The 15,768-nt window shown below is 46.8% G+C and overlaps 1 protein-coding gene across 1 annotated transcript in view; it reads left to right on the top strand.

Moving 5' to 3' along the window:
- dcc (DCC netrin 1 receptor) overlaps positions 1-15,768 on the top strand; it is a 153,581-nt gene that overhangs the window by 65,557 nt on the left and 72,256 nt on the right. Inside the window, exons 7-10 of the mRNA XM_076284959.1 lie at positions 8,141-8,297; positions 9,601-9,755; positions 11,828-11,976; positions 14,538-14,676. Of these exons, the coding sequence (XP_076141074.1) occupies positions 8,141-8,297; positions 9,601-9,755; positions 11,828-11,976; positions 14,538-14,676 (600 nt within the window). The remainder of the gene's footprint in view (positions 1-8,140; positions 8,298-9,600; positions 9,756-11,827; positions 11,977-14,537; positions 14,677-15,768) is intronic.

Below are 15,768 nucleotides of genomic sequence, written 5' to 3'. Positions count from 1 at the left end.
GCTAACGGTGAAAATGGAGCTCACCCTGAAGCCTCTCTCCCCTGAGTCCTTCCTCCAAGCTGCAACACTGGCAGCCGAGAAAGAGAAGGATGAGCCCTCAGAATACCGTCTTTTGTCACGAGATATTAGCCCCGCGGACGCCATTCACGCTCCGGGCACGCTCCGCTAAAGCTTTCAATCACGTCGACCGCCAGCGTGCCGCATTGGCTCAGCTATCCCGCCCGCCATCTCTCCATTGGATAGGAGTCACGCTTCGGCGGACAAATGATTGTTATTGTGTAAATTAAAACAGTGAGCCCTCCTCCGCTCCCTCCATCCCCCTACCTCCTTGTCTGGATAAGAATGACGAGGAATGACACGAGGCAGAGCAAAACGGAGACTGTGACTACCGATCAGAAGATTACCACCCAGGTATTCTCCGAGACGAGAATGCTCGGGGACTTATCTTGGCAATAGAGATCCTATTTGCTTTCTTCTCCCCTTCACCACTCTTTTCTCTGCGCGCCTATGAAAAACTATCTTTTTAGATACGCTCCCGTTTATGTTGCCGAGGTATTACACTTCCCATTCTTGCTCTGCCTCGGGGCACTGTCTTGAGTTGTGTGAACATGCAAGCCCCAAAGCAGCGTAGAATCATTTCCATTATTGACTCAGATGTTGCTATTACGCTGTGGACACTTTGGCACAGAGTGCTTTGTCGGCCCGATAGATGTCCGTCTGGGCGAATGTAGCATGAAGCTTCCTGGATTTGTCTGGGGCCCTCGGCTTGGCCGACTGGGAGACTGATTGGTCACAGACATGGGTGGGCCCTGGCCAATCCCAGTGATTGACCAAACCGTCAGAGGATACGACAGCCCAGACGACAGGGCCAGACATAAAAAATCCAGATGCGGTGAAAATCCCCGCCATTCTCGAGCTGCGAAACTGGGAATGCACTCTCCTTTTCCCCCCCTTCGTGGGAATGCTGGAATGAAAGTGATAGCAGATTAAGTAGAACAGGCAAGAAGAACTGGCAAAATGGCGAACGGGGGTGGTGGTAGGAAAAAAAACAGCTCAGCTTCAGTGGGCGGCATTGGTCTCACTTATGCTTTGTCACTCCCCTGAATTGGCAAGCGTGATTGACTGCGGCAGCGTCGGAGCGCGTCGGAGCGCGTCGCGGCAAACGCCGTATCCGTCTTCTTTATGGGAGGCTGCGGCGGCGGAGAGGGCACCGGGCAGCCGTCCGCACGGACAGAGACGGAATGGATGGGGACGCCAGGCGCTGGCCCATTCCAGAGGTTGTCTCAGGGGATTGATTTACTGTGGACTTAATGACCTCTCCCCCCCCTTTTTTGTTCTCTCTCGTTCCATTAAAAACATATTCTTCTCCGGCTCGATAATAGACCGTGACAAACTTCATATGGCTGTCTGTGTGTGTATTTGTGTCCGTGTGTGTGTGTGTGTGTGTGTGTGTGTGTGTGTGTGTGTGTGTGTTTGTGAATGTGTAATTTTGTGTGTGTGTGTGTGTGTGTGTGTGTGTGTATATCTGCCTACGGGTGTGTACATGTGTGGTTTTGTGGGTATATGTGGGTTTGTTTGTGTGTGTGTGCTTGTGTATAAAGGTGTGCATTTGTCTGAGAGTGAGTGCAGGTATGACAGTGCAGGGCTTTGCCTTGTGGCAAGAAAACCGAGAGCAAAAATATTTTCCCTCAGCCTTCCATTTCATCCTAATGTTCCTGTGATGTCCTCCCGTATTGATTAGCGGAGGTGGAGGGGCATTTCATAAACCTGACACATCGTGCTAGCGCCGCTTCAAACATTGATCCCTTCCATGATAGAATGCCTACACGTAACTGCCCTTTGTCATCCCCCATGCGCAGGAGAAAAATAATGGAAGACGTGGAGAAGCTGTAGATTGGAGAGAAAATAGAAACGCCTCAAAAAAAGTATTTTGTTTTCCCCCTTCTTGGTGCAGCGCAGGGTGACACGATGCCAAAGCTTTAAAGGCCGAAAAAAAAGTGGGGGCAAGAAAATAATTCAAAACTGCGATGGCATCCATCATTCCGTTTGCAGGGGCTTTCAGGGTACGGGCGTGTGACAGCAAGAAATTCCATTTAACTAGAAAAATACGACAATCATTTACAAGACACGTGTCGGGCAATTGTTTTTTGACTGCATACCCACACAGCTGCAGGAGGGCGGGCTTAGTTGCGTTATGAGCTAGTCTGCCCACCTCTCCACACGTTTACTCTTGTGTGTCGCATTCAATCTGGGAAAATGGGATCTTGCTCATGAGGTGGCGTGCGAGAGGCTAATATATTATTATGGAGGAAATAAGCCCCCGACTCTGAGCGTAAAATGAAGTGAAAGTTTTGTGCTAGCGTCACAGTTGACACAGATGCTAAGTTGACACAGATGCTAATCGTCACCTGCAACAATCTCCAGATGAATTTCAACCTTCCTCATATTGTGCTCTTCATATTTCTATTCATGAATGGCACAATAACAGCAAGTGGCAACTCATTGACCCAGTATTTGCTACACTGTTAAATGTTACTTCCCTAGCAGCATTCATTTTCCTTACCACCTTCCATACTTCCATACTTCCATACTTCCATCTTTGTGTAAGCTGTCTATAGCGACTGGCATCACAGGCTCAGTCTTTTTATGTGTGCACAAGTATATACACTCTTAAAACGAATGTGTTGTCCCTATCTGGACAGAGATGTGTTAAAAAACAATGCAAGGTGTGTTGTTTTTAACACAAGTTGTGTTATTTTCAACACATATTGTGTAACAAATATAACACAAACTGTGTTGTCCCTATCTGGACACAGATATGTGTTAAAAACAACACAAGTTGTGTTGTTTTCAACATATTCGTTTTAAAAGTGTAGTGTATTGTTGGGAGGAACATCTTGTACTTTCATTTTTTTTTCTGAAACCGAGCCTGATGAACTCCTTTCATCGGTGCTGCTGTAATCATGGTGGTTGCAAAAAAGCTAATCTACCAAATCATGTAAACAGAAACCTTAAAAAACCTTTGCTGTTTTGTTATGTGAAACAAGGAGAGGAAATCATGTTTTGAGCAGTTTTTTACCTGTGATGACATCGTCTTGAAGAACTGAAGAAGTCCATTCAGTTGATAACTTTTTTTCCGGTGTCTTCAAAGAGTCGCTTGGCTTCTCTTAAGCCCAGGCGCGAGCTGCAGGTGGTCTATGATCTGTTCCCCTTTCTCCAACTCCCAGCACATCAAACCCAAGTGGGCTGCCACTTTCAATCTAATGAGCCTTGAAGATGTATTGTATTTTTTTTAAATCTTACTCTTTTTGGGATGAGGTGGGTGTATCTTTGAAGTCACATCTTACCTTGTTGCTCTGGGGGTTTCTTCTTAGCTAGACAACCTGAGCATGAATGAACAGTGCAAATTAGATGATGGTTGAGATGAGTAGGTACCAGAAAATTGAATTACCCATCTCATGTGCACTACCAGGGTACTATGCGCTTGTTCATAGTTTCCTTACTGTTGGATTTTTCATCAACACAATGGAGCACATAACAGCCACCCTTTGTGTTCTCCTCTCCTGCAGTCTCCGGTTCTTATTCGTTACGTAAGAGAACATGGGTGGAAGTCTGTCTTTAATGAGGTACAGCAAGGGACAGGGAACATTGCTGTCAGTTTAACTGGAAAGAAAGCAGAACTGTTGACTTTGGAAAGGAAATCCCTTTATTTGATGTCTGATTAAGGCCTGAAGTTGCACACGACGTGGCACAGTACGAGTACGCAGGAGAGAGGGAGGAAGAGAGAGAGAACAGAAGAGAGAAAAGAAAGATAGAGGGAGGTGAAGGGAGCTCCTTATTATTCAGTCTGTTTGAGACTGAGGCATGCTGTGCTGCCACTCAGAGAGCCAGCGGGCATGGAAAAGGGTCATCGGCCTGAAGCGCTAATGACAGCATCTGGTCACGACCTCGGTGACCTTGGCTTTTGGCCCGTTTTGGCCGCCAAGCAGGAACACCCCTCCACTCACTAGGCCCTAATGCTGTTGCGACTGCAGTTCTCGCCACTACCCCCCCCCCATCCTTTTCCCCTCTCTCCTCTCACCCTTCCTAAGCCGGCAAACCATGCTGAAGCCATTAGGCAGAGGCCTCCCGTTGATTAGCTGTATTTTGGCTTAGCGGCTGCTAATTAGCCGACACCCGCGCGGCGGAGTGGGGAAGGAGGTAGAACGAGGGGGGGGGGGGGGTCTGATGGAATTAAAGGAGAAAATGAGAGAGAAGGATTTTTATTCCTTCTGTTCTCCACAGGGTTCCAGACGTGGTGGTGCAGCCTGTAAAAGTGGGCCGTTGCAGATTTAGTGCCGACTGGCGGTTTTTAAGGAATGGTAGGCTGGAGATTAGGCAATTGTCTGTTTGCGTAGGTGATGTTTGTGTGTATTTTGTTTTTTGTGATAGATTGTGTGTATCTATGTGCCTCTGAGTGTGTGTGTGTGTGTGTGCAAATGCATGTTTGAGTGTTCGTGTGTGTCTGACCACATGGTCTGTGCCCCTCTCTAGCAAATAAACCCAGAGAAGACCTTGTGTTGATGGGTCAGGTTGACCTCAGCACACAACACTGACACAGGAAGCTCATAGGCTCTTATGGGCAGGCAGGAGAGATATGGGGTGGGGTTGGGGGGGGGGGGTTGCTCTCTGGACGTAATTTGTGGCTAATGGAGCCTTAAACTACAACAGTGGAATGTGCTTTCAGGTACTTAAGCTACATGGAGCACACGAAACCTCTAAAAGTCATTTGAATCAGAGATTTTATTTTGTCTGTAATCGAAGAGATCGCCTTCCAGCGAGAGTGCTTTTCGTTCTCGTTCCAGATCAAGAGCCATGTAATGGCCCTTTTACAAACTCTAACTGTTTCCACCCACTACAGAACTATATATACAAGGACATGGTACCTTACAAACTAATCTTACATAAAAGCCATGAGGTTGTTATGTGGTATATAAAGACCATAGCGTTTTATTTTCTGTAGATTTAATTGGAGAAGCAACCGTGTGTTTTACATGACTTTCAAGCTGACCAACATGGCTTTTATATCTTCCCTTAAAGAAATATTAATTTGACATCTAAAAAAGGAGAGTCAAACCCAAAGTTTGAAAAAAGCATGTCAAGACCAGGGAGAGAGCTCCCAGCAAATGGCCCAACAGCCTGGTCACCCAGAGTGGGGCGCAATCATCTAAGCCAGCAGGAGAGAGAGAGAAAGAGTCACTTTAGCTCAATGGCGGCAGAGTTTAAACAGTTTAAATCTGCTGTGAGGTGCAAATCCTTCCCCTCACAATCCATCCTCTGTGTGCAGAGAGCAAGAGAGTGTGTTTCTTTTCCAGACCTACTGTATAGACAGCTCTAATTATTGAGGGATGCTCAAAGTGTTCTCAGGCCGTAGGGCAGTTGAGAGTGGTTCCGTTATGTCCCTGTGAGCCGGTTGCTCTCACTTTTTTCTACCTCTGCAGAGCCATTGCTATCGGTGACAGGTGTGAGGGATTATTTGTTCATGCTGCGGTTCACAAAGTTTAAAAGAATCTGTGTGTGTGTGTGTGTTTGATCAGCCTTTCTCTCTGTTTTTTCCAGTGGTGAGTCATAGTCCTGGGGAAGGTTTATTTAATTGCATGTACACACTGTGTGCTAGTACGAGTGAGAATCGTTTCCCTGCTTCCATGGCTGTATATGTGCCCTAGTCATAAGTCATTTATTTGAGTAAAACTGTTTGAATGAGTATGAATGCTTGTTTTTGTGTGTGTGTATGTGAGAGAGAACTGTCCTCATATGTTCCCCTGACCTAATTCAAGCACACTCACTCACATACAGCAGCAGCAGCACCCCCCCACCCCACCCCACCCGAACACATGAAAGCCCCAGCACCATCAGCACCATCAGCACCATCAGCACCAGCGCTAGCTCAAGCTGCTTTGGCCTCACACGCCAACATGAGATCAAATAGGACAGCCTCTTCATAAAACATCATAGGCAGTGGAAGCACGCAAGCACAGCCACACACACACACCCCCCACCCCCACACACACATCCATGCACACACACACACACACACACACACCCTGGACACCCCCCAGTCCAAAGCCCTCATCCTCTGAGATGAAGAGCTTTACTCACTTGTGTTACTTTGTCTAACGGCAGGCTGCGTGGAACACCATGCGGGCCTGTCACGCTCGCCAAGCAGCTCCGTCTGTGTCTGTGACAGCCACGGCATCTGAGTCATCTGGCTGACGGGCCACTTCCAAACCCGAAACATTTTGTTTTCCCGCTGTAAATGTGCATTAGTCAGGAGACGACCTTGCCAGATATTCAGTGGGGTATGCAAAAGCGGTTTCAAGCTGTTATCTGTTTCCCTTCCTCTCGTGCTTACCTTTCATGATTCCTGAACGAGGCTTCCCCATAAAATGCCTCAGAAAGCCTCGGTGGCAAGATGGCAGATTTTAGTATAACGGGTGTAGTTGTGGCAAACATGTTCTCACTTCATGGGCCGTACATACAGTATGTGTGGTTGGTGTGCTTTGCTTCACAGTGGATTATCTTGGCTCTGCTGGGCTATGTTTGAGTTTAGCTTTCATTAGGATTACGTCCAGGAAGCCCTCATCAGAGACGAGACGAGCTCGCTCTGCCACGTTTCTGGCCGGACAGTCGGCCAAACCGTAGTGAGACGTTTATCCGATCCCTGTCAACACACAGTTTTAAACGATGCTCATTCGTCATGGCCAGAGCACCCAAATGAATCCCCTACTACAGATTTTCCAGGCTGCAGCCCAGAGGAACAGGGCATCTGGAAACGTTGCGGGCGGGCGGGGAGTGCAGACAGATGTGCCTCGGTACAGCTGATCCGACGGCGCTTCGCCAGGAGAGATGTTAAATGACCCCCAGAACCTCTGGAGAGTTTGGTTTTTAATGCCAACGAATTTCTCGCAGGCAAACCGTCATCAGGCCTCGTTTAAGATTCAAAGACGTTCCTCCGGCTCCCATAAACATATTTTCCCTTGAGTGAACAAACACTCGCAATGAGAATTAATGTGCTGTCATTGTTATAGCCTACGTTTTCTTCCTTATGGTGTGTTTTTCCTCTTGAATGGGTACTTTCATGGCTGCAGAATTGTATTGAGCGGTTTGTATTGATGGCAAGGTTTTCATCACCATAGTTTTGCTAACTGAGTTTGGGTCCCACAAAACATACGACTGACTGGCATTTGTAGAGTCCGGTCAATGCAGAACAGCTGGCAGGAGAGAGAGATGAAAGACTTTTTGGTCGATCTTCGTTGTTATTTTGTGGGTCTCATTACATTGCTCCAACCGACCATCTGTTTGTTTGTTTATGTGCTTGGTTGTTATGGGGAGAGGAGCTTGAGCTCGCTTTGTTTGCAAACATGCTGTTGGTTTTGATGTGTACAGTGTGTGCTTACAATGGTGCATAATGACGGCATGCCTCTCTGAGCTGTCCATCAACATCAGCATCAGATTCAGACCCATTCTCCCGGTGCAGGCTCTGGTCTTGTTACCCCCAATGACATGCTGCAACCCCCCCCCCACCTCAAACACCACCACCACTTACCCCTGCCTCTCCACGGCTCTCGTTTGGTCAGCATCATGCTCGCTGCACATGCACATAAACATACACACACACACACACACGCAACCACAGCTGCCATGAACTGTAAAAGAACAAGAATCAATTAAGCAAAGAAAAAGAAAACTTTGTGCAAGACACAAAAAAGCTGAAGACACAAATAATTCTCTTTTTTCTTGTCTGTGATCTCTCCTTATCGCTCTTCTTCTTTTTCCTGGTCTTTTCTTTTCTTCTCATCCCATTGGTCATGATCCTCTTGTGTTTCTTCTTCTTATGATTTCCCCCGTCCCCACAAACCCCACCCCCACCCCCACCCCTCCCGACACCCCCACCTGCACTCTCCCTTCTCGTTCTCCTCCTCTCTGTGTCCTCCCCCCTTCCCTCCCCACCTCTCCTCCTCCTCCTGATCCTCCTCCTCCTCCTGCCCTTCTCCCTTCCCTGGGATGACTAACGTTATAGAGGCCACCACAGCACCAGCCCCCCAGGTCCCAAGCCCTGTGCCCCCCACTTCTTTGACTTACTCCTCTCCTCCCCCACCAGTTGTCCCGAGCTCAGGCGCCCTCCCCTCCGCTCCCCGTGACGTGGTCCCTGTCCTAGTGTCCAGCCGTTCTGTGCGCCTCAGCTGGCGCCCCCCAATGGAGGCCCGCGGAAACGTCCATACCTATGGCGTCTACTATTCGCAGGAGGGGATCAACAGGTATGTCTCTGTGTGTGTGTGTGTGTGTGTGTGTGTGTGTGTGTGTGTGTGTGTGTGTGTGTGTGTGTGTGTGTGTGAATGAATGAGTGAATGAGTGAGTGAGTGAGTGAGTGAGTGAGTGAGTGAGTGAGTGAGTGAGTGAGTGAGTGAGTGAGAGAGAGAGAGAGAGTGTGTGAGTGAGTGAGTGAGTGAGTGAGAGGAGCAATGTGGGGAAGGGGGAGAATGTGGAAAGCGTATGTGTATGTACAGTATGTATTCCCAAGAGTACAATAGATTAACAGGTATGTGTGTGTGTGCGTGTGAGAGAGAGAGAGAGATTGATTTGCAGTGTGGGTTGTGGAAGGTATGTGTGGTGTGGTGGGAGTGGTAAGGGAGATGGAATCGGCTGGCTCAATGAAGGTTGAAGCTTGCTGTATGTGGGGGGCCTCCAGGTTCTGTGCCACGATTCACTGCCCCCCACTCCCATTACCCCACTGATACATGAGTGAGATCCTGCAGTGCACGTCCAAATAGAAAATGGCTTCAGTGGCGATTTGAATGGAGCCGAGTGGAGAGAAGTCGGCGGCCCAATGAAGCATCAGCTCTCCCAGCTCAAATCTGAAGCATGCAAGAATCCCACTGAGCACAGAGAATATGTGACGAGCCCGAACAGCTCCTCAAACAAACAGCACTTGAGAAGTACACATCAAAACAAGTCAAAAAAGCCCCATTAAGGACCAAGAAGCTATTTCAAGCAAAAATGACAACTTAAAAGGACCCTGATAATGGAGTCGGCCCTTCAGAAAAGACAGAATGGATGAGAGGAAATGTAAGTGGCTGCTCCAACTTTGTTTGGAAAAGCTAAGTGGTGAGTTAACAGCAAAGGAAGCCCCTCACTAGAGAAAAGGAGAGAGAACAAAATGGAAATCCTAAATTAGCAACCTTGTATGATGGCTATTCTGCATTCTGTCTTTTTTTTTTTTTAGAAAAATAACAAGCATTGTGCTGTGTTCTCCGGACACAAGCTCATAGACTTGGCAGTATCATTCTGGTCAGCACAAGTCCATTCATGTCGGATGTTGGCTTTACTACCTTCTTTATCCCAACAAGCAGATTAACAGAGTTTAGACACAAAAAGCTCAGATCACGTCTTGTGTGTTCCCTCTGCAACACTTGTGCCCCCTCCAATATCTCCGGATTATGGCCGTGTTTATTTATCTTCCGTCCGGATTACGGAGATTGGTGATTTCGACCGTATATATCCCCACCATGCACTGTAAGTGGAGAGTCTGACCGTGGGCCTTGGTTCTGGGTTCTTTCGCAGGGAGAGGTCCATCAACGTGACGGAGCCTGAGACGCTGCAGCTGACTGTGAGCAGCCTGAAGCCGGAGGAGACCTACACCTTTAGGGTGGTGGCCTACAACGAGCTCGGCCCCGGTGAGAGCTCCGAGTCCATCCGCCTCACCACCAAACAAGAGCGTAAGTTCAGCCCGGTGCACTCAAACCGGTTTGTGACTTTCAACAAAGAATGGGGGTAGAGGAGCGCTTCTTGGACTCTAAAGTTTGGTTAAGTCAGAGGTGCTCTTTGGATGGGAAACTAAATGCCAAGAATCAAGAAACTCCAAGGCACTCTCTCCAACTGGCTTAACTCCCAGAAGAAGGCATGTAGCTGAAACGCGTTGGAGTTTTTTAGAAGGTTAACTTGACCAAGCCATGATAATAAAGGCTTTTTAACTTTTTCAATAGAGAGTGCCTTGGAGTTTCTTGATTCTTGGCAGTTTGTGACTTTGTTTAAGTTCAGCCCAGTGCCATGAATGGGGAAGTAGCATAGCATTATTAGTCTTATTTCGTGTTTGTCTGTCACTGTGTTTTGTCTGGTGTTTTCTGTCTCACACTAGACCTATGTATGTTACCCCTCCCCTTTTTACAGACATCTTCTCACTAAAAAATGGCAGGACAAGTGAAATCAGCATATCACAGGTGTATTTCTGTATTAAAAATAAAGTTGTCCTCCGAAAGGGCATCACCCATAGACTGAACCTTTACTTCTGATTTAGACTACTCCAACAAGAATATAAATACACTGCAAGAGTGCCATGATCTCATTTTTGAATCACACACCATCTGAGGTGCTACTACTAATGCAACGCCAAACCATATATGCAAATGGCGACTTTCCCCAATACAACAATTGTAGTTTTAATAATGGAAGATGGTCAAGAAACAGAGATAGTAGGCAGTTATACTCTTGTGTTTGGTACTTCATGGCAATAACCACAGCGTTTAGAGGCCATTGGGAGATGACAGTTAGCTTTTACTTATGACAAATAACATGTCATATTCAAGTCCTCTCAAGTGGACATTTCATCTAGTCTCTGCCATCCTGATCAAGATGGCTTTGGCAGGTACATTAACAAAGTGCTCTGTAGTCCTGTCGTGTCCTTGTCATGTTTGCCGTCTTCTGTAGCAGAGTCAGGTTGCCATGAAATGCAAGAGACTGCTGTTTACTCTCCCAGATCCATAAATCTGTGAGGACAGATCACCGAAGATTTCACTTTCGCTGTACGGACACAGGCCCATAAGCCAGAGGGATTTGTGGCGTCGTCGTATATCTTTCACCACTCCTCTCTCGTTTCTCTCCATCGCTTTTCTCCTCCTCCCTATTTTGTTTGGCTCTTTCATTTGTTCCCTTTCTGCCTCTTACTCTCTCTCTCTCTCTCTCTCTGTCTCTCTCTCTCTCTCTCTCTCTCTGTCTTTTTCTATCCTACTCTATTATTACTTTTTACGTCCTTTGATTCTTTTTTCCCCTTTCACCCGGCCGATCTTTTTTTCTTCCCTCTCTCCCTCGCCCATCCTTTTTAACAGCGTGTCCAGCAGTATTACTGCCCCCCTTCTAAGCTGCCATCTGATTAAATCACTCCTAATCATTTTTGCGGGCAGTGACCGAGGCTCACTCCCCTGTGGGGAGATTGGATTTTGGCACGGGCCTCGGCGGGAAGATGGAACGTTCCGGATTTTAGCGGCTCAGCCCTTTTAATATGGCCCCGCGGCTTTATTTTTACTGAGCAGTCTGACCTTTGCTTCCGTCGGCCATGTTTGGCCTCCCTCTGCTAAGAGGATGGAAGCCAATCAAGGGGAGGAAGGACTCCACACAGACAGCTCACCGCACCTGGGAGGCATTAGAATGTTAGATTTCCAAGTTTAGAGGTTTATCAATGAGAGATGAAATAGCTGTGTAAAGTAGTAGTTGGCTTCAGTTAGCTTCAAATAGACATAGGCACATACTGTACATGTAAAAACACTACACCAACAGGGAGGCCCAGAGAATCAAACCAGCCCTGATAAGCTCTCCTGAAATCTTGTTAAACTATGACTATACTGTGCCTTCATGGGGTTGTACTTTGTCAATCTGTACGTTATCACATCTTTTATCTCTTTTTGCTTTGTCCTTTTTCACATACCGGTATATATTGTCAAACACTCTCTCTTACTCTCTCTCTCTCTCTCTCTCTCTCTCTCTCTCTCTCTCTGTGTGTGTGTGTGATGAGTAGTGCAAGTTCCTGGTCCAGTGCAGAACCTGCGTGCCCAGGCTACATCCCCCTCCTCCATCGAGGCATTCTGGGACCCCCCAGCTTACACCAATGGACCCATCCAGGGCTACAGGCTGCTCTGGACAGAGAACTCTTCTGGAAAGGAGCAGGTACTTGTCTAAGGCTATAACAGCCTTTAGGTTAGGCTAATATTAGCCTACTCTTCAGTTATTTAGGGCACTCTACCATTCAGAGTGAGGGCAAACTTGTGTTTATTGTTGATTGATGCTGTTGAAGGTCATTTCAAACTAGCTGTTTGTGAAATTGGGCCACGATAGCAGTTTTGCTGGAGGCAAGCCTTAGAACACGCTTAGAATCAAGAGTGCTCACTGCATAGCAAGCAGTAGGGTGCTCCAGTATCCCCATCTGTGTATTCATTTCTCTAAACTCCAAAGACATCATGTTCATGAATATCCTCCTTTTGTGCAGACGAACCCAGCAAGAGAGGCCACACTGCTAAAAGCTGAGCTTCATAGCGGGAGTGAGATTATATCAAGACTTTCTGAAAAATATGTTAAGCATTGACTTTCAACAGATGAACACTTTGCACTTTTATTGCGCATCGAGATGAAACAGAATCTCTGGTGTGTGTTTGGGGAAGAAAAAAACATAGAACGCTTCCTTTTTTAAGACAAGAAAGCTACCGGTCCAAAACGGGAAGGGCTCCAGTATTTTAAAAAAGCTACAGAGATTGACTGGCTAATGAAATTTGGCAGTCTTTTAAAGTTGGTTCAGTTTGAAGTTGTGATTTCTGCTTAGACTTGTTTCCTTGAGACTTAAAGGCCCTACTCGGCTCCATTCTCTCTGCTTCAGTTACTGCTGACACCTACGGTTCAGGGCACTTCACTTTAGAGCAACAGCCTCAGCCTTAAACGGCCTCCAATATGAGTAGAGATAAAGAGTTTCCATTTGTAAGTAGTCCTTGAGAACATAAGATGAGATGAAGTGAAGAGTGTCAAAGGGAGTATATTCTATTTGGAGACACTCTGTAAAATCATTCATAATACCAAGCAGACGCTGTGTGATTTATTTTTTTTTAAGTATATTTTTTGGGGCTTTTTGGCTTTATTTGTATAGGACAGTGAAGAATGAGACAGGAAGTAAGTGGGAGAGAGTGATGGAGTGGGATTGGGAAATGACCGCAGGTCGGATTCGAACCTGGGTCCCCGTGGGCACTCGGACCCGTACAGCTCCCCCCCCCCCACTGTGTGATTTTTACCCAATTTTAGCCCCCAATCAGTCAAATCCAACAAACCTTTGATATTGAGCCAGATTTCTGTGCGATTTGTCGTGTAGTTTGAGCAGGTTCATGGTGCCAGAATAGAAAATGTAACAATAAGCATTCCAGCTCTGATCTGATTGGATTTTTTGGGATTTGCCAAAAATGTTATCAACTGTCTAGCAGCGTGAGTTGTCAAATGCATTGTGTGAGCACAGCAATTTTGTCCAATTGAAATGTGTAGTGTGAGTTACCACGTCACATTCAGCTGAAGAAAAGCATGGTGTCTGCCCAACTTAAGATCCTCACCATGATAGCACAGACATGTAATGATTTCTTGAGCCTAGTTAAAGCCCCCCAACATTTTAAACGTAATAAAACAGTTTAGAAATCATTGTGATGGTTAATAGTGTGATCTGCACTAGCGTTCCGGCAGTGTCTGAATCAGGAAGTCCAGTGAGAAGTGAGAACGAGCGAGAAACACAAAATGCTTAAAATTCTCTGGACATACACACGCCTCCCTCAAGCACCGGTTAGCCATGCTGTCTAGCTATAGGATGGATCATTTTTTAGATGTTCATCATGGCAGAGCCAGCGAAAAGACCAAAGAGACGGTTGTGAAATATGCACCCCAAAGCTGTAGGTGTAGCTGTAGAGAAACATGTGACAACAAAAGTGAGAGAATGGCCCATTCATGGCTTAAAAGAGCAATTTATTTTGATGTAGCAAGTTGTACTCAATGGCTATGCTACATGCTATTCAGTCGTAAATGCATATTCCGATCTTACTCAAAACTGCACTGAGGAAGTTCCCTTTAAGGTGTTCAGTGATAGGTAAACTTAACTCGGTAGAATTATTTACCTATATCTCTAATTCACAACATTCATGTTGTCCTGAAGAGATAGTGATATGCGTCATGTAACCCTTCATTGACACATTCCATCCGTTAAAAAGTGAGCTAGGCCTGACTGCTTTATGTCCCCCCACTCTCTCCTGGGGCCAGAGGCCAGGGCAACTCTCCTCAGCTCTCTCCTGGGGCCAGAGGCCAGGGCAACTCTCCTCAGCTCTCTCCTGGGGCCAGAGGCCAGGGCAACTCTCCTCAGCAATCTCCTGGGGCCGGAGGCCAGGGCAACTCTCCTCAGCTGAGCATCTGAATCAATGAATGTTAAACATGATCAGAGTCCTCAGGCCTCTCACGATTACGTTGTAATTAGCTAATTGTCTTCCCTTTGAATGTGATAAATACTGTACATGCAAACAAATCACACTGTGAACTGCAGGTGAGAGCTGGAGTCCTGCCACCTAGTTTAATTTACCAGCAGCAGAGAGGGGTTTAATAAAAGTACTTGAAATGTATTTTGATTAGCGACAGATGGTTAATGAAAATAGATCATGGCTCTTTTCTGTTCCTCCGGTACTTACTCATATTGGTTCTTTTATGCTCTCATTTAGAGTATTGATGTGATCGCGCAAACCTACAAGATGGAGGGTCTGAAGAAGTTCACGGAGTACTCTCTGCATGTTCTGGCCCTTAACCGCTTCGGGCCAGGTGTCAACTCAGATGACGTGGCCGTCACCACCCTTTCTGATGGTAAGAGGCTTCTGATGCTGTGTCTGCTGGTCTTGCCCATAATGCATTGCATGCTCTGTGGACCTGAATTCATTTATCAAGACAAGGCTGGCTGAGTAGAAGATCCCCCCCTAAAAAAAAACAGATCAAATAGAGGATCGTATTTAATGAGGGGAAAATATTTACATAATGAATAAATTTAATCAAGAATTAATGACAATTTATTCGTTATTAATAAATGTCTCATTACCTTCACCACACTTGAGCTGTTATTCGGGTGGGGGGATGGGGGGAGCTTAGCATCACTCCATAATCAATTTCTGACAGTGTCACTCAGCTCTGACAGGGGCCATGATATGTCAGAAACAGCCCCCACCTCCCTGCATCGTACCCACTATGGGGCCGGTGGCAGCCAACCGGAATTCAATTAAGTGACCCCCCCTCCATCTAAAAAAAGCTGCCTGGTGCCCCGACTGACTGCCTGCTCAGTAGAAAGCCTGGTAACTTCCGTCACACTCCCGCCCCCGCAGTGGGAGTCCTGGAAGTCTGGAAGGCCGTGCGGGAAAGCGATCCGTCCAAACAGAATTCCGTTTATCTCTGCTCCAGCTCCTCTTTTATCCACTCCACTCCACCTCCCCTTTGGGAATCCCCCAGTTTGTTTTGGGCAAGCGCTCGCTCCAGACGCTACAACTGTGTTTGTTTATATGTGTGTGTGTGTGTGTGTGTGTGTGTGTGTGTGTGTGTGTGTGTGTGTGTGTGTGTGTATCTGTGTGTGGGTGTGTTTGTTTTGATTTTGCTGTTCAAGTGGGGCTCATCCGCGTTGCCCGTGTTTTCAGTTGACTGCATCCTCAGTCCTCGGTCCAGGCTTCCACCTGTCAGATAAGCTCAGTCTTCTCTTTATCCAGAATCAGGGAACATGAGAACAGGCCATCGAACATAGCAGATGATCACAGGACACTTTGGCATGCACTTTGGAAACAGAATCCCACACCAGCCCCCCCACCCCCCTGCCAACCCTCCAGCACGACTGGCTTTGAATATGTTCCTCGCCTCTTGATTAGCTGCAGCAGGGGCGGCTATTGATTTAGGTGTTAACCTGGGGATTATGTTTGT

Source organism: Alosa pseudoharengus, unplaced genomic scaffold (genome assembly GCF_046254945.1).
Source record: "Alosa pseudoharengus isolate Yale_2024_CS ecotype anadromous, Long Island Sound unplaced genomic scaffold, YU_APseudo_1.1 YU_APseudo_1.1_scf_14, whole genome shotgun sequence".
In the NCBI taxonomy this organism is placed as follows: Eukaryota; Metazoa; Chordata; class Actinopteri; order Clupeiformes; family Clupeidae; genus Alosa; species Alosa pseudoharengus.
Note: the sequence above shows the minus strand (reverse complement) of the source record. Positions and strands in the feature narration are given on the sequence as shown.